Here is an 18,938-nt window from a genome sequence, read left to right as displayed (position 1 = left end):
AAAAAAAATGGTTCATGATCGCATAAATTGACGGAAAATGATATATATAGCCGACCCCAGCTAGGACTAAGACTTGGTTTTGTTGTATATATATACATTTATGTATTTTAATTTTTGTTTTTGAAAATATTTAGGGACTTTGAAATGATATATATATATATAATTATGTATTATAATTTTTGTTTTGAAAATATTTAGGGCGTCATTCACCTAGGGGGCGGGCCGGCGTGGGCTGGAGCGGGTCGGGTACAACAAGTAGGGGCATTTCAGTAATTACGAGACTTCAACGAGTCATCTCCCAAAACCCTTCGCAGATAATCTCCAAAAACCCCTAAACCCTCCCAAGGAACTCATTTTTCACAGTCGGCTTCTGTCTGGTCCGGACGCAAGAGCCCACCATGGTTTCCGTTGCTCTCAGAAATCCCAATTCCAGGAGATTTCTACTGCTATCACCTCAAATCTACTCTTCATGTCGAGGATCCATCTCCTCTCAGCTTTCCATATCAGAATCATTGGCTGGGAATGAGAGCTCTTCGTCTACCTCTCCATGGTGGAGATCCATGGCCACGTTTACTAGAACGTGAGTTCAAACCTCGATATGTTACTGACGCCCGTGTGTACATTTACTTATATCTCTATCTTGTTTTGCTTATCTTCTAGGAGGGATCATTGTATAGCTCTCTTTGCTAGTGATTGCTTGTGATACCCCAAGGCAAGTGTAATACAGTTTGTTAAACCTGAAATAGAACAATACGTAAACATAAGGAGAAGCCCCATTTTCTTTAATACTTAATTGTTTGATTACCTTTCGAGTATTTTTAATTTTGTTGCAACATTTTCTAAAAAAAAAAAAAAAACGGTACTCCTAGAAGAGAAGGCTATGATCTCCAACTCTCTTGTAAAAATTTATTTGCCATTATTTGCTTCAAATTGGAAATGATATCGTGTTTTCTATTTTTTTTTCTATGTACCCAAAGCCATTATTTTTTCTTCCAGAATCAGATTTTAATTTCCATATCGTTTTGATTTTTATCCCATTTTTTCACCTGATTCTTATGTTGACAGAAAACCTCACGTTAATGTGGGAACTATTGGACATGTTGACCATGGAAAGACTACATTAACTGCTGCAATAACAAAGGTTTGGATTGCTTATGCTTTTTGTGATGTCAAAACATTGAATTGTTTGTGCTGTGAAAGACGGATGATTTTGCTTGTAACAAATATGGTCACATGCTTTCTTACAGGTTCTAGCAGAAGAAGGGAAAGCTAAAGCCATTGCCTTTGATGAGATTGACAAAGCTCCTGAAGAAAAGAAGAGAGGAATCACGATTGCTACGGTTGGTATATTGTTCTATAGTGATTCTTGCATGATGTTACACTATCTTAATGTTTTGTATTTTGGATGGGAATGGATTAAAAATAGAAGGGGAAAAAAAAATTCTCTGATGAACTTTGTAGAAATAAAATGATCAATTCCATTCCTATGTACCAAATGTTGCTGATATTATTCACTCTAGTTGCGAGTTGTTCTCTAAACAAATCTTTCATTTTAGGGTATCATTGAATTAGGCTTGACTTGATTTTGTAGGCCCATGTGGAGTACGAGACTGTTAAACGGCACTATGCACATGTGGATTGCCCGGGACATGCAGATTATGTGAAAGTAAGTTGTAAAGGTTATCTAGTATTGCTTCAAAGGGAATTCTACAAATGTTTTTAAAGTCTTCGTCCCCTTGTCATCTTCATAAGCTGTATGAATGTTAGATTACCACTTCACTTGAAAGCCTAAGCAGTTAGGTTGTGGCCCAACAATGTATATCAAGCACCAACACTCCTTGCATGTGTAGCTTGATTGCACTTGAAGAGATAAACAAACTATAAATAACACCCATTACATGGAATAAGATAATTTTAAACAACTAAATGGTAAATGCGTGCAACAATACTAGAACCTAGGACCTCCTGACAACCATGGGTCCAGTACCATGTCAGGTTACTGCTTTACCTAGAAGGCTAAAAGCTTAAATTGTTAGGTTGTGGGCCAACAATAATATCCACCAACAAATACCTAAAAAGGGAAGAAATGTGCTTATCAATCCCGTTGATGAAGCTATTTGCATCTTCAAAGTTCAATCTTGTACCACTCAAAAGGCATATGGTTATAGACATCTAGGATTGTTGATCTTTTTGGTGCCATTTGATAATGAAGGGCTGTTTATTTTATTAGATAGTGAGGATTAATGTGAATATTAACCATTTGTAGAGGACGTCTTCATATTTTTGCATTGCCTGAGGAGCAAAATTAGATATTTAATGTTGTCATATTAATTTAGGGACTATATTATGGCCAAGCTGAATAAACTTGAAAAATGGGAAGGCTTTTAATGGGGGAACTGGCTCAGATTTTAGAAAACTTATTTTCCTTGCTGAAAAAGTATTTTGTTTTAAATTAGTATAAACTGCCACCGCACATGAAAAAAAAGCTAAACCTGAATGCTTATTTTTATATATTTTCCCTGTTTCATAGACTTGATATCATGGCTTCCCAGGCAGACTGTCATCTAGTTTTAAGCTCAAGGATGAATTGGTGGCATTTTTCATATGTGAATGGGAATTTCTAAAAACAAAACAGAAAACTTGTGTTTGTTAATGTTCTTTGAAACAAGGTAGAGCCAAAAAAATGGAAAAAGAAAAATAAAAAATCTAAATATTTTTTTCTTCATTTTAGAAATATATGTTTCTACATTAAGGATTTTGATTAGGATACCTTAGCATTCAAAAAATGTCTCGCAAAACATCTCCCTGTTTCCTCCCTATGTTCATCAAAGCTTCACTTTAGCGCCATGTCGATCGTAGGCCGTGAAGGAAGGGGATTGCAGGAGATCAGTTCAGATCATGGTGAAAACCCTTCAATTTGAGGCTGGATAGAATGGGAAAGGTTGAGGTTTTGTTTCTGCTCTTGTCTAACCCAAATCGAGATTTTATGGGTGAGATTGTTTTCGTCATCAGTGAAATGGTCCCTGTAGGGGATGTGTTCGGAATTTGGAAGATTTGGATGGGGTCATCGAAGCACAAGGATTGGAAGTGTCAGGTATTGGCTGGTGATTTGCTCAATGAATATGGGGATCTTTTTTTGGAGGTGCAGGTTTGGGATGGAAAGATAAAAGATTTTCGATTTTTTGTTCCTGGTGTGTCTATAAGAGATGGATGGAGAGGATTCTTGCAGGAATTCCATGTGTTTTCTGAGGAATTCCATAGATGGTTACCAATTTTGGTAAAAGATGATTTTGTCGATAGAGTTCAGACAGTGGTTGATCACGGAGCAAGGTTGTGATGGCAGGGAAGAGTCAGGTCTGTGATCCTTGTGGGGTTGCAATGCTGATCAGGACGACTGGCCATTCATTGTCTGCCATTAATCCTTGTTCCTCAACATTTAGTGGGGATGGTGATTTCAGCAAAGGCAGCTAGAGTTTCTGTGAATGGCTGTGAGAAGGAGGGGAAGGGACTGGGCCTTGTAAAAAATGGGCCTGGTGGGTTAAATGGAAATGATGTGGGCTTCAAATGGCTTGGACCGGCTGTTTTAAATTTTACATTGCATTTGGGCCACATTTTCAGTATTCAAAAAGGCTATTTTACGATCAATTGGCATTCTTATGCTAATCCCGAGCATATGGGCCCAAAGTACATAAGGCCCAATAAATCCCATTACATTCAGGCCCAGGATATGAGCCATGCTGAACTAAAAACCAGTAGAGATGAGTGGGAGATGCAGTCTCTGTCAAGTTTCACTGACCGAATGGAATTTCTAATCTTTCTAAAAGAGTTGTTAGGCAATTGGAGAAGAAGGCAGCTACATCTTCACAAGTGAATGAATCCATGGGTCTAGTTTGAAGATGTTTTGGTATACGTCAGGAATGGCCTTTCCACTTCTTAAGTGGAAAAGTGGGCATGGTTAGAGATTGGCTAATGAGAGTTCTTTGCCTACTAGAGATAGGACTAGGGGCACAGAGGCTCAGGCAGGTTGTGGGAATGATGTTCAGGGTAAACTTGATGTTGTTGGGGAACAAAGTAGAGATGAGGGAATTAACAAGTGTAAGGATTGGGGCAATAAGATTTATCTTTGTCGAGCAGTGGAGCAGGTGGATGCTAATGATCAAAAAAGGGGTTTGAAGGAAAAGGTTATTAAAGGCAAGGAGAAAAAGAAATGAGGACATATATCAGAGGATGAAAATGATGTTGATGGCAAGTTTGCATGTGATGCTGGTCTGTTATTGGAGTTTGGGAACAGTGGGGTATATCTCTGAGTCGTCTGATTTACTTGGGAATCTTTTGTATATGCCATCATCTCTGATGGAGGGCTTGGAGGGAATACCTATTTTTTTTTTTGGAGAAAAATGGCCTGGGCAGCCATGCATGGATGGGATTTTGCCTATTACTGTGGAGGAAATTATGTAGCTGCCAACAAGCTTTGGACAAAATGGGTTATGGTTGTCTGGTCTTGGAGGAAATGAAGTTCATCTGGATTGTGGGTCTAGAAAGGTGAAGAAAGGCTAGTGAAAATTAGCCAACTTACAGTCTTCTGTTAATTATGATGGGAGGGGATTAAAGAAGGGTTTTCTTAATAAGGTTCTGTTAGTATTCCCCCCTTTTCCTTTGTTTTATTTCTTCTTTCTTTGGCTATTTTTATTTGAAGATTTCGTGTCTTCTCTTATATTGTAATTTCTCTGTTTTTGTTCCTTACTATATTTCTTTTTCCTTCGATAAATGTTTCTATATTTCTGTTGGAAGCAAGATTTTCTTTTCCTCGTACCATCAGTGTGCCCCTATATTACCTTCACTACAGGGACCCCAATCTCAAATGACTTTACTGCCATCTGTAAAGGTTGCCTACTTGCCTCATGTTTAGACTGATAAAAAGGAAAAAGGAAAAAGGCTTTCCCTGTTTGGCACGGTGTTTAATGGCAGATTTAGGTAGCGCTGGAGGGGTGAATGGTGGCAGCCACCCTGTTTAACATTCAAAAACCTCTTTCATTATGTACTATACTTTTTAAGATTTCCTTAAACTAAGCAGCATGACCCTCCACTGCCTCCTCTCCTTTTTTGGGTGGGCCAATTCAGAGGCTTATTGTACCAGGCTGCACAATAGGGAGCCTATCCCATGATCAAACAATTGGCTAACTTTCGTTATTTTTAGATCCATTGAGACGCTTATTGTGTTTCGTTATATATGAGATGTTCTGCCACAAGTTTTGAATCCAAAACCTCCCATTGCCTCATGATTGAACTATAGGGGTGTCTCCCTCCATTTTTTTTTTGGCCCATTAATTAGTAATTATGCTTGGCTCTGCAACAAGAGCCAATCCCAAGTCTTAACAAACCATTGGGGGTCTAGAGGAGAGGGTAAGAATGTAATAATGTTTTAAAAGGCACAATCTAATGTCGCCTCATGTGAGAAGGCATAGTCTGCAATACTGAACTCTCCAAAGGCAAGCACATAATACAGGAAGGCTTACACATTTGTGCAAAAGGTGCACCTTTTGTTGAGGCTTTGCACATTTTGAGTTTGTGAATTTAAAGTCAAATTTGGTTTTAGACTAGGCTAGCAAAATTTAATTATATATATGAGAGGAGTAAGTAATGCTCTATTCTAAGTTACGTGAGTCTGTAAAATTTGTAAGATTGAACCTTTCAATAACAATGAAAGTTGCATCTTGTGTCACAAACACAATCTGAGCTTTGTATGTTATAATGATCCTCTTAAAATAGTTATAGTGATAAAAAATGTTATAATGATCACCTGGCATGGTTTACCTAGAAAGACGAAAAACTAGCTTACAAATCATATTTGTTTTTTCCCCTAAAAAAATTATTTGTAATTTCCTAAATCTGCTTCTTTCTTCAGTATAGATGTGATTTATTTATTTATGTATATAAATAAAATTTCCAAAAGCCTTACATCTTAACACCTTATCTCATGAAGGTTAAAATGCCTTGCATTGCGCATTTGCCTTTTAAAACCTTGATATAGTCAAAAGCTTCTTTAAGAAAATGATCTCTCTCTCCCTCTCTCTATGTCTAGCAATTTTAATGAAATGCTTGTTTTTAGCTTAAAAATGGGTTTGAGAAATTAGCTTTAGCATTTGGACAGCAACATCTTGATAGTGTGTTAATTTGTTTGATGAAATTTTTTCTTTTATGTACACGTCTAGGAAATTTTCATGTACATGGTTTATAATCACAGTTCTTGTTCAATAGTAGTTTATTGCAAACTCGATTCTTGTTTAATTGTATTAAATTTCTTTGTAGTTGTAATTTCCATATTTCAACCATATTATGTTTTTTTTTTTTATTAATTTTTACACTATATATTGATTGCTCATTCTCCTCTAATTATACAGTACTATATTGACTCATTTTTTTTTATTTCTTATTATTCTATTTTATATTTGAATTTATTGTCAAAATATTACTTCGTTACTACTTCGTTCATTATTTCGTGCCTTGATCCTACGTCAAAAATTGTGAAAAGGATAATAATTATGTAGAAAAATTAGCATTAGAAATTTATTTAGAGTATTTACTTTCTAAAATCATATTATATTTATTTAATGTTGTAAAGTTAGAGATGGAAGAGAGAAGAAAGCAAAGAATTTACAGGTATGCGCTCTTATGTATTAGTAAAAATAAAAATATTAAATGAAAAAAAACCCCCCACTCACAATCTAATTGCTGAATGCCTGAAATAACATATTCATTTCTAACATTCCCCTTCAAGCTGGATGTGTATAAATATCGTCCAACAAACTTCAAAATATTTGGGAAAAAAAAATTATAATTATGTAGAAAAATTAGCATTAGACATTTATTATAGAGTATTTACCTTCTACAATCATATTATATTTATTTAATGTTGTAAAGTTAGAGATGGAAGAGAGAAGAAAGCAAAGAAATTACAGGTCTGCTCTCTTATGTATTAATAAAAGTAAAAATCTTAAAAGACAAAAATACCCCTACTCACAATCTAATTGCTGAATGCCTGAAATAACATATTATCTTCTAGCATTCCACTAAAGCTGGAGGCATATAAATATCGTCCAACCACAGCTTCTTACAACCATTAGACTAGGCATGCTTGAATAAAGCTTTGTGAAACAGCGCCCAACTGATCTGCAGATTTCAAAAAAGGAGTCCTCACAACCTTCTTCAACACATAATCCTTCACAACGTGAAAGGCTACTTCTATATGCCTTTTTAACAATATAAATGGCATCTTGATTATCATAAAACATATCCACCGGTTACGTTACCAAAAACCCTATCTCTGACGTAAGAGATTTTAGCCACATAAGATCACTCACAATATGAGTAGAAATTGAGGAAGTGGTATGACAAGAACTAGATTGACTACCAGCGTCGAAATAGTACAAGCCATCCTTCATAAGCCCTCCACCAATCCTTTTCTTCGTCCGGAGATTCTGAATTACACAATTAGAAGGAAAGAAGGTCACAAAATAGTTATGTGATTTGCTAATTGACTAATTGACAATATGTTCAAGGGAAATTTAGGCACATATAAGTCAGGGGAAAGAGGCATAGAAGGTAATGAGAGAACATTGTCTCAATCGGAAACTGATGTAACTGAACCATTAGTAAGAGTAACTTTAGAGTGTAAAGTAGTGCATTTCAAGGATTGAAATAAATTAGGACTACCTGTCACATGGAGGAGGCACCAAAAGCAATAACTCGAGATGAAGAGGATGAAGAGGCAAGAAGACCAGTTGTACCTAAATGGGCCATAGTAGCATTAGATGTAAAAGAATGAGTTTGGAGTTGTTGAGCATGTAGACAAGATTGTTATACTCTTATTAGGACATAGTAGATGAAGATGTGTGGCCGCAACCGTTATGTAAAATTTTTTTGGGTCTCTGATATTGTTGTTACACACACAGCTAAATTGGTGGGAAGAAAAATCACAGATGTAATGGCCGTTATAGAATACTACCATTATGTAATGGCCACTACAACCATTACAGGATTGTTATAGCAAAAAAAAAAAAAAAAACATATATATATTTTACTCTTTCTACTCATTTTTTATTTTTTTTCCTTTCACAAAATTTTCTTGTAAGCTATGTGGGAGGGGGTATAAGGAGGTTGATAATGATACAAAAATTGTTTTTTAATATTCGCAAGAGATGCATTAATTAATAATTTGACATGAACACTATTTTGTTAAAAATATTTATTTTGATAATATTAGTAATTTGTATTTTTTTTCTTCATTTTTCAATTTCAACCTTCTTTCCTTTCATTGTTATTTTCTAGTTAAAGTTTTTAGTACTTTATTTATTGAATGATCAATAATTGTTGTATTATTTGTATTTATTTTGTGCCTAGTAGATTAGTGAAGTGTATAATAAATTTTGTTTTATTAATTAATTTATCATGCATGTGATTAATGAAAAAGTTAAAAAATAATATAAATTTTTTTGTCAATAGTGGTTTAAAGAAAATGTAATATTTGTTCCCCTCATTAAACAATGTTAGTAAGTTGAACTAAAGGATCCAAAACACATTAAAACTCTTTATAAGAAGAGTTAAGACTTAAGAGCTTAAAACATGCAAATTTACATAAGGTCGTGTGTATGAAAAAAATTCACGGCCGTTACACCTGCTTCCTATTATGTAACATCCAATAGTCCTGCTTCTCATTACACCCGTTACTGTTATGTTACACTACCCGCTATTGCTATTTAAAACCTTTTGATGATGTACTCAACTCCCCAGTGGAGTGGCTAGGGGTCACTTGAACTTTCAGCATTGGAACACATTAGTAGTAGACTTACTGTCCCAAGTTCTTTCTCCTTGGAGATCCCCATAGCGATCCACAAAATGATTTTGCTTGCTACAATGTGTGCAAATGCGAGAATTGCCATGACAGGTTCCACGTCCAGACACACTACCTCTGCCTTCTAAACCTTGTCCTCATCCTCCACCACTTTCCCTATTACGGTTTGATGTGGTGCTAAACATGGCTGAACTATCATGGGAAGAAGTTTTAGGAGAAGTTTGAGAGCCATATTTGTTGATCCATTGAATTCTAGCATATGCTTCATTCATGGGTGGTTTGGATTCATTGGCAAGAATCTCCCCGTGGATGGGTTGAAGGCTTGAAGCTCACAACTCAACCTAAACCAAAACTTGGCAGCCAAAAATTCTGCCCTTTGCCCCTTTATAATTTCAGTGTCGGAACTAATTGGTTGATAGATGTTGAGTTCCTCCCACATAGCCTTCAAAGTGCTATAATAATGGACCTACCCTTTTGGTTACATTTGAAAAAATTTCTCATATAGGTAAAAAATGTGGGTTTGATTTTTATCTTAAGAGAATCTTTCACAAAGATCATCCTATACAGCCTTGGGTGTTCTATGAAACATCATGTTCGCAGCAATTTGTGGCTCCTTGCTTTTCCACAATCACACAAGCAATATGTCATTTTCTTTTGTCCAATCTTCATCATCCTTGGAGTCTAGAGACGGAGGAGAATGCAACAAATACCTGGACTTCCCTTTCTCGGTAATATACACGCGTATTGCCTGAAACCACAACAGGTAGTTGGTGTTAATTTTGGTCTAAATGCCCTCTCCATCGGGCTTGCTTTCATTATATAGAAGAGATTTACATAGTTGTTGCCTGATTTTCAGCGCATTATTTACAGCCTAATATTCTGCTATATACAATCTAAATATAAACTAAAATATTTCAACTAAATTATTTACAGCTTAATTATCCTAAATTATCTCCATAACATCCTCCCTCAAATTGATGCTGGTAGATCAACAAGCATCAATTTGTTAACTAAGAACTGATGCTGGTGTCGAGAAAGAGCTGTAGTGAATATGTCTGCAGTTTGACGTTCGGTGGAAATGTGAGGAAGAGTGATAACTTGTTTGTCAAAGGATTCACGTATGGAATGGCAATTGACTTCGATATGTTTCGTACTCTCATGGAAGACAGGATTAGCGGCGATCTGAATAGTACTTATTTATCAACATGAAGAGGAGTGGAATGAAGTTGAGAAAAACCAAGTTCACCCAATAACCCACAAAGCCATGTGAATTCAGAGCTTGCGGAAGACATAGCACGATACTCAAACTCAGTGGAGGACTTGGAAACTCTGTCTTGCTTCTTACTCTTCCAAGAAATGAGTGCTTTGCCTAAGAACATGCACGAACCAATAATAGAGCGACGAGTATCCGCACATTCGACCCAATCAGAATCACTATACCCCACCAACTGTAAGGAAAATTCCTTAGGAAAGAACAACCCGTGTGTAGAGGTGCCCTTCAAATATCAGATAATGTGGCGGGCAGCAGCTAAATGAAGATGTTGGGGAACCTGCATAAATTGACTGACTTGCTGCACAGCGAAAGAAATATCAAGACGAGTAGTCGTTAAGTAGTTCAAACTCCCAACAAGCTGCCGATACAAGGATGGATCTGATAGAAGCTCGCCTTCCTCCTGACGAAGCTTAAGATTTACCTCCAAGAGAGTAAGAACAGTGTTACCTGATTGGAGACCAGCCAATGAAATCACTTTCTGCGTGTATTTGTGTTGGTGTAACAACTAGGGATGAGCAAACGGTCAGTTCGATGAAATTCGGTTAATTAACCGAATTAATCGAAAATTTCGGTTAATCATTTCCATTAATCGAACTGACCGAATAAGGGGTATTAGCCGAACCTCACCCGATCGAATTACTTGTTTGGGTAATTCGGTTAAACGAATTTAACCGAAATTATTTAAAACAGAATTTTGGTGAAGCTTAATTATTTAACATATATTAATTTATATTTTAAATTTAATTAATTATTAAATCGGTTAATCTGTTAACCGAATTTATATTCTATTCACCGAACTGAAAACCGATTCACCAAATTTTGGTGAAGCTTAACCGAACCGACCGAACCGATTTTTTTACCCGAACTGAACCGACCAATTTCAGTCGGTTAAATCGGTTAATTCGGGTTTCCCCGAATTTTCTCACCCCTAGTAACAACATACCAGTCGGAATAAGCTGCACCTCAAGTCCAAGAAAGTACTATAGGGGACCATGATCTTTCATGGGAAAAGAGGCCTTGAGATGCTATTGTAATTGCTTATTTAACTCAATATCACAGCTAGTAATCACAGTGTTATCAACATATACCAGAAGCAATACAATTCCTCCAGAAGTCTTGCGAAGAAAAAGAGAGGAATCAAACTAACTCTGAGTAAAATGAAAAGCAAGTAGGGTAGAGCGAAATTTATCAAACCATGGACGCGCCTATTTCAGTCCATACAAGGATCGGCATAGCTGAAAAACCTTTGAGGAAGGTGTAGCTAACATGCCGGGAGGTGGAGACATAGATTTCTTCCTTCAAATCCCCATGTAGAAAAGCATTCTTCACATCCATCTGCCGGAGAGACTACCCCTGCGACGCAGCAAATGTCAAGATAGTCCGCACAGTAGTCATTTTGGCAACAGGTGCAAAGGTCTCTTCATAATCAATACCATACTCCTACTGGTTCCCAAGAGCCACGAGACGTGCCTTATATCTGTCCATTGACCCATCAGACCGAAACTTGACTAAGTACATCCATTTACAGCCAATAGGTTTGACACCAGAGGGACAAGTCACAAGATCCCAAGTGTGATTATCTTGAAGAGCTTGGATTTCTTCTTGCATGACCTGCTGCCAACATGCTTGGGTGGCTGCCTGGGTATATGTGTGAGGAACAGAAAAAGTGTTGAGAGTGGCAGTAAGTGAGGTGTGAGGAAAACCATACCTATCTGGTGGATTTGTAACCCGGGTGGAGCGCCAAGGAACCGTAGAATCAGATGACGGTTTAGTGTCTGGAAGGGGCGTTGATGAAGGAGGAGGACGTCAATGATACACCACACCTGTTTAAATTGCTCAATAGAAGAAGACACATTATCAAAAGCGGGAAGAAGAGTAATAAGAGTATCAGAAATACCCTGAGACTGAAAGAAATATTGATTTTCAAAGTAAATCACATTTCGAGAGATCCGAAAGTTGTTTGCATGAGCATCATAACAAACAAATCCTTTCTGAGTAGGACTATATCCCATAAAGGCACATGTGACGAATGGGTAGCAAGCTTGTGACGCTCAACAAGTGGTAGATGAACGAAACAAACACACCCAAAAGTATTAAAGGATTGATACTCAGGAGATATGCCAAATAATCAAAAATATGGAGAAACATAATTTAGAGTGGTAGTAGGCAAACAGTTAATCAAGTTGACAGCAGTAGATAAAGCTTTTCTACCTAGAACATAGAAGGTACAGAAGAATCAATCAACAAAGTACGAACGACGTCTAAGAAATGATGATTCTTACACTCAGCGACTCCATTTTGTTGAGGGGTATAAGGACAAGAATGCTGGGAAATGATTCCCCTTTGTTGAAGAAAAATCTGAAAAGAATGAGACATGTGCTCCTGCCTTGAGAGGAGCGTAAAGTTTTGATACAAGTACTGAACTATGTCTCGACAAAAGCAACAAATTTTTGAAAGACAGAAAACACATCAGCTTTAAAGCGTCGAAAATATATCCAAGTGAATCAACTATAATCATCAATAAACGTCACAAAATAACAATATTTACCATAAGAACTAACAAGACTTCCACCCCAAACATTAGCATGCACAATCTCAAAGCAATTAGACGCACGACTACCATGCGCAGGAAAAGGTAAAGTTTTACTTTTACGAAGACGACAAGTAGCACAATCAAAAGATACAGAAGAAGAAGAAAAGGAATCTTTTTTGCCCAAAAAACCATGTTTCACAAGATGAGCGAAGACAACAGAATTCAGATGACCTAATTTCTTATGCCATACTTCATTATTATTGGCAATAGTCGTACAAGCAAGAGAAACAACATTAGGAATAGAAAACTATAAAGGAAATAAACGTTCCACTTTAGGCCCCTTTGCGATCACTGTCCTTGACACCTGATCCTGCACAAGACAACCACCACGAGAAAAATGAACATCACAGTTATTATCTACCAATTGTCCAACATAAATCAAATTGGTAGACAATCCAAGAGAGACAAAAACATCACGAAATGAAGAGCCCAAATTACCAAGAGCAGTAATTGGAAGACTATTGCCATCAACAATCTGAATATTTTGCGTGCCTCTATACTTACGAACACCATGGAGTCTTGTCATATTACCAGTCATATGCATGGTTTTAAATAATGGCCGTGACCGTTATGTAATGCCGTTACGTAACGGTTTTTTAGGTTACCGATACCGTTACACACTGCGAAATCGGTGGGAAGAAAAATCACGGCCGTAGCGGCTGTCACGGACCGCAACCATTACGTAAAGGCCACTACGGCCGTTACATAAACACTACAAGATTGTTACACCAAAAAAATTATTTTATTTTTCACTTTTTCTTCTTACTTTTTCCCTCTCTTTCATAAATCATTCTCAATATACCATGTGGCAAGAGGGGGAAATGATTATAATGAGGATGACAATGGTACAAAATTTACTATTTCTTTAAATACTCACAATAAATGCATTAATTAACAATTTGAAAATACTAACTTGTTAGGAAAATATTTTATTTTGACAATATTAGTAATGTGATATTTATGTTCTACATTTTTTAACTTCAACCTTCTTTCTTTTGTAGCTATTTTATATTTGTATTATTCGTATGTCTTATCTAATAGATTAATGGAGTGTATAATGTATTTTATTCTATTAATTAATTTAGCACACATAAGAATTTATCACAGATAAGAACAATGAGAAGTATAAATACACACACACACACCTAATTTTTCTATCAATGGTGGTTTAAAATAAATGTAAACTTGTTGCCCTTACCAAATAACTTAGTTACTCAAACTAAAGGATTCAAAATACACTAAACTCTTTCTAAGAAGGGCTAAAAGCTTAAAACATGCAAGTATGCAAATATGTACAAGGTTGTGCGTGCTTCAAAAAAATTCACGGCCGTTACACCTACTTCCCGTTATGTAACATCCGCTACTCCTGCTTCCCGTTACACCCATTACCGTTATGTTATGCTACCCGCAACCGCGATTTAAAACCATGGTCATATGATTAGAAGCGCCCGAAACAATCTAAGAAGTTGAGTTGGCAGCGGTACCTTGCAGGCCTAAGGGCATAAAAGCCGACACAATCATCTGTTGGACCATTGCTAGTGTGAGAACAGACGAATCAGAGCTTACAATGGGTGGTGCAAAAGAACAAGAAGAGGACTGAATAGCAGCCTGAAAAAGCTTGGGATTGGCGATTTTGAGGCCGCACTCGACAGTATTTGATGATGCGGCCTTCTTTCTTGCAGTAGTTACAAACTTTCTTAGGACATTTGTGAGCAATATGACCAAACTCCTTGCAATTGAAACACTGCAACTTGTTCCTCCCTCTCCCTTGTGCTGCATATGCTACATTCACAGCCTCAGAAAATACCTTCTTAGAAGTCATATCCATCTGAGTGGATAACCGTTGTTCTTCAATCTTCACGCAACAAATCTTCCAAACAAATATCCAAAGAAGGAACCAGATTACGGTTCAATAAATAGGCTCGAACAGGCTCAAATTGAGGTCGAAGTTTCATAAAAAACTGATCGTGTTGACTCTCAGCATGAACCGCTTGAAGAGCCGCAAGTGCCGTAGGGGGAACCTTAGCAGGAACAATAGCAGAATTCTCGCTCCAAAGATTAATAAAACCAGAATAAAATTTTTCAATTGGTAAATTACTTTTACTGTAATTACTAATTACCAACTCCAATTGGAACTTCCGAGCACTGTGATCTTGGTGGTAAATACGGTGGAGATAATCCCACATAGCCTAAGCCATAGTAAAACAACGAAGATTGGCCACAAGGTGAGACTCAATCGTCCCCAGCAGCCAAGAGATCACCTTAGTATCCTTGACCTCCCATTGTGCAAATCCCTTTTCATAAGTGGGAACTTGAGCAGAACTATCAATATGATTTGATAATTTGTTCCCTTTCAAGAACATTTTAAATTGGAATTCCCACGTAGGGAAATTTGTTCCAGGAAATCGAACAATAGTCTTTTCAATAGACATGATGAAAGGTACTAAAAAAAATAAGTCCAAGAAATCAACCAAATAAACGGCATCTTAATTCAAATTAGGCCCAAATCCAAATAATAAGAGGTCTATAGATAACCAGATTACGAAAGCCCAGCAGAAATAAAAAGCCCAGATCAAACACGGAAGCCTAACTCGAAATACCTGCCCTGTGTGAAAAACAACACAGCAAAGGAAGAAACACAGCACCCTAACTCGAAATACCTGCCCTGTGTGAAAAACAACACAGCAAAGGAAGAAACACAGCACCTTCGTTGATCACACCAGGAGTCGTCGAAGCTGCTGACCACCACAGAAACTGCTGACAGCGACAAAGATTCCCAGCCACCACGAGAAAAACACTGAGATGAGTAGCATGCAACCAAGGAGAGCGTGCGCAACTAAAAAAGAATTCCAGCAGCCCCCAACAAAACTCAAAGCCACCAAAGTGGACACCACAAAGAAGGCCGACACCCACGAAAAGCAAGAAAGAACTTGCTGAAACTGGGAGCTTTTTTTTTTTATTATGAAAAAAACAGTGATGAGAATCGCACCCAGTGATTAAGACCAAAACGATGGAATTAGAAGAGGGGCTCTAATACTATGTTAGATTACCATTTTACCTAAAAGCTTAAGCTATTAGGTTGTGGGCCAACAATGTATATCAAACTTTAACACTCCCCTGCACGTGCAGCCTGACAGCACGTGGAGAGATAAAGACATGATAAATAGCACCATAGTAGGGAACTGAATAATTTTTTTAAAATACCACAGTAAACGCAGGCAACATGACTAGAACTCAGGATCTACTGGTAACCAGCTCTGATAGGATGTTAATTTTGGTCTGAATGCCCTTTCCATCCGGTTTGCTTTCATTATATAGAAGAGATTTACACAGTTGTTGCCCGATTTTCAGCACCTAAATGCTGCTAGATTTTCAGCATTATTTATAGACTATTTTTCTGCTATTCTAACTCTAAATATAAACTAAAATATTTCAACCAAATTATTTACAGCCTAATTATCCTAAATTATCTCCATAACAGTTGGAGGGTCCAGCCAATTTGATGGCTGTGATCTGTACGTTAACTGTGTCAGATGAAGCTCTCTCTGTAGAGGCCATCAAAACCACCCCTATTCACTACAATAAGTGCACACCAATATCGGGAATGAATGACACAGCAACTATGGACAATCAGGCAGCACATACAAGCACAATGGGCACTTAATAAACTACATGGCAGCACAGCAGCCGCAGGAATTATTGATGGTAGCGACTAGAAGCAAGTGCAAAGTCATTGCACACCAATTGAAACCACCGGCAACTGAAACAAGATTGTGAGCAAGCAAGCAATCATAAAAAAAAAAAAATGGGCAGCCCTGTGCGCAAAGCTCCCCCATATGCGGGGTCTGGGGAAGGGGCAGACCACAATGGGTCTATAGTACGCAGCCTTACCTTGCGTTTTTGCAAGAAACTGTTTCCACGCCTCGAACCCCTGACCTCCAGGTCACAGTGCGACAACCTTACCGTTTAAAACTGCAGAATGGCACAGGAATTATACCTGAAACAGTGCATAACTGCTTCACATCAGCAAACGAGCACAAACAGACAGCATCTTACAAAGGATGCTGCACAGACAAACCATGATGAGAAGGGTCCCTGAATGACTCTCAATCCAACCAGAAAATCAGATCTGAGAATTAATCAGAGGAAGATGCAATTTTTTTTTTTTTATAAAACGGAGTATCTAAAGAAACAGCTATGATAAATCAGAGTTAGAGGTGTTAATGCTTTGATACCATGTTGTTAAGTTAGAGATGGAGGAGAGAAGAAGAAATGAAGAGAAGAAGAGAAGAAAAGAGGAAGAAAGCAAGAGAAAAGGAGGTGGCAGTTTCCTGGGGACTTACGTACAGCTCCAAGTCTGCCTCTCACATATTAATAGTAATAAAATCTGAAGGACAAAATACCCCCAGTCACACAATGCTGAAATAACATATTTTCTTCTAATATTTAATTTATATTTTGGCACAAGGTTAGATGCAACTGATTAGTACCAGAGGGAAAATACAGATTTGATACATAGAGCAATATTGATGGGCTTATGTCAGTCTCCTAGGCTCTGCTCTTCTTTTCCTTACATCAAAAAAGATTTTATATACAAGGGCGTCAATATTCAGGGTAGTATTCTCATTCAAATGGCTGTTTCTAGCTCTCCATTTGGCAGATAGTGGCATTCCTGGCTAGCTTGTACTCAATTTCAGTCTGTGAGCTCCCAAGTGTGCTAAGCCATATGGTGAACTGTTCCCAGTTTGCATCCTGTCTGTTTATACTTTTACCTAGCAGGTCTTGGACTCCTTTGCTGCTTGGTGGCTGTGCAATCGACTAAGATTTGGTTCCAAGAGTTTTCATGTTGCATTAGGTGCCTTTCTCTGTGCTGTTAGCTTCTTAAGTGTAATTAGCCTGTCATTTGCAACCAGGCTATGAAGGAATGCTTGGGAGCTTCTGTTTACCCAATTCACATAGGAAGATTTCTTTCATGTTGAGTTCCACGCTGTAAAAAAGGAGAAAATAGTGGGGGAGAGGTCTCAGCACATTGTCAGGCTCTGTAGCATTTGGAGGGTAGTTTAGAGATTTTTGGATCTTTAGGATATTTGCTGTTTTCCTCCTAGGCCAGGTCCAGGTATTCTCATTGATCATGTCTACCACTTTAGCATAGAGTGGGGATACCATTTCAATGGAGATGTCTGGGCCATACCTTTAGTGAGCTGTGGGGGTGCCAATTATCGGAAAACAGTGATGTGAACTTGCCTGTGCCAATCTTGCATTTGATGAGAGGGAAGGCCATTTGTCTGGCTGTGAAAAACAGATGGGGACTTGCCTGTACAATCCTGCATTTGATGAGAGGGTAGGCCATTGTCTGGCTATGAGGACTTTTTTCCATGCCCAGATTATTTAGCTGCGCAGATATTAGATCCTTTCACTTTGTATGTGTGGACCCACATTTTATTTTATTTTTGATCAGTAAAGAGAAAATTATATTTGCAAGGCATCAAGGGGATGCCAACACGTAGTACAAAACATCAACCACTCTTTAGAGTGTTGCAAACATGAAGGATTACATTGTGATCATGAAAAATTTGTCCACTAAGCCAGCTGGAGACAGCAGCAACTGGTCTTTGCAAGTTTGAATCAGAGTAGTTGTATCTTTGAATGCTCTCCCATATCTTTCTTTCCAAGCACACCAAAAGGCGGCGAGAGGGATGAGGTTCAAAGCCTTTTGTTTCCCTTGGTGGCTCTGATGCCTTTCTAAGCCGAAATCTCCCCTCCAACTGATTTTGCCGTAACCCACTGCTGTCCAGTCAAGGATAGAAGTATAGCACCAAATTCCTCAAGTTTCTTGTCCAGCGGCAGTGGAAAAAGAATGTGGTTGACTAATTCTGCATCAGACATACATAGAAAACACCTATTTGTGACTGTAAGCCCTCTTTTCTGCAGATTGTCAAGGGTTTAAACTATTTCCATGTACAGACTCTCAAACAAGAAAGGCTACCTTTGAAGGGATTACTGTCTTCCAAATGTGAATCCAAGGGGAGTTGTTGCAATTTGTCCCGATCGATGAGTTTTTCCTGTAGAGAGATTTAAGGAAACACCATTTTTTTCCAAAGCCCATTTTGGCTTGTGGGGATGTTTTCGTAACAGAATTTATAGAGAATTCTGTAAAAATTAAGAGAGTGCATGAAGTTCTCAATTTGCCACATTCGTAGTAAACTTCCACATGAAGTTCT

The 18,938-nt window shown here is 37.7% G+C and overlaps 1 protein-coding gene across 1 annotated transcript in view; it reads left to right on the top strand.

Moving 5' to 3' along the window:
- The first annotated feature begins 221 nt into the window (after positions 1-221).
- The window catches only part of LOC131154897 (elongation factor Tu, mitochondrial), a 30,635-nt gene continuing 11,918 nt past the window's right edge, over positions 222-18,938 (top strand). Inside the window, exons 1-4 of the mRNA XM_058107709.1 lie at positions 222-580; positions 1,066-1,141; positions 1,248-1,340; positions 1,592-1,666. Of these exons, the coding sequence (XP_057963692.1) occupies positions 399-580; positions 1,066-1,141; positions 1,248-1,340; positions 1,592-1,666 (426 nt within the window). The 5' untranslated portion in view covers positions 222-398. The remainder of the gene's footprint in view (positions 581-1,065; positions 1,142-1,247; positions 1,341-1,591; positions 1,667-18,938) is intronic.

The sequence above is a fragment of the Malania oleifera genome, chromosome 5, assembly GCF_029873635.1.
Source record: "Malania oleifera isolate guangnan ecotype guangnan chromosome 5, ASM2987363v1, whole genome shotgun sequence".
In the NCBI taxonomy this organism is placed as follows: domain Eukaryota; kingdom Viridiplantae; phylum Streptophyta; class Magnoliopsida; order Santalales; family Ximeniaceae; genus Malania; species Malania oleifera.
Note: the sequence above shows the minus strand (reverse complement) of the source record. Positions and strands in the feature narration are given on the sequence as shown.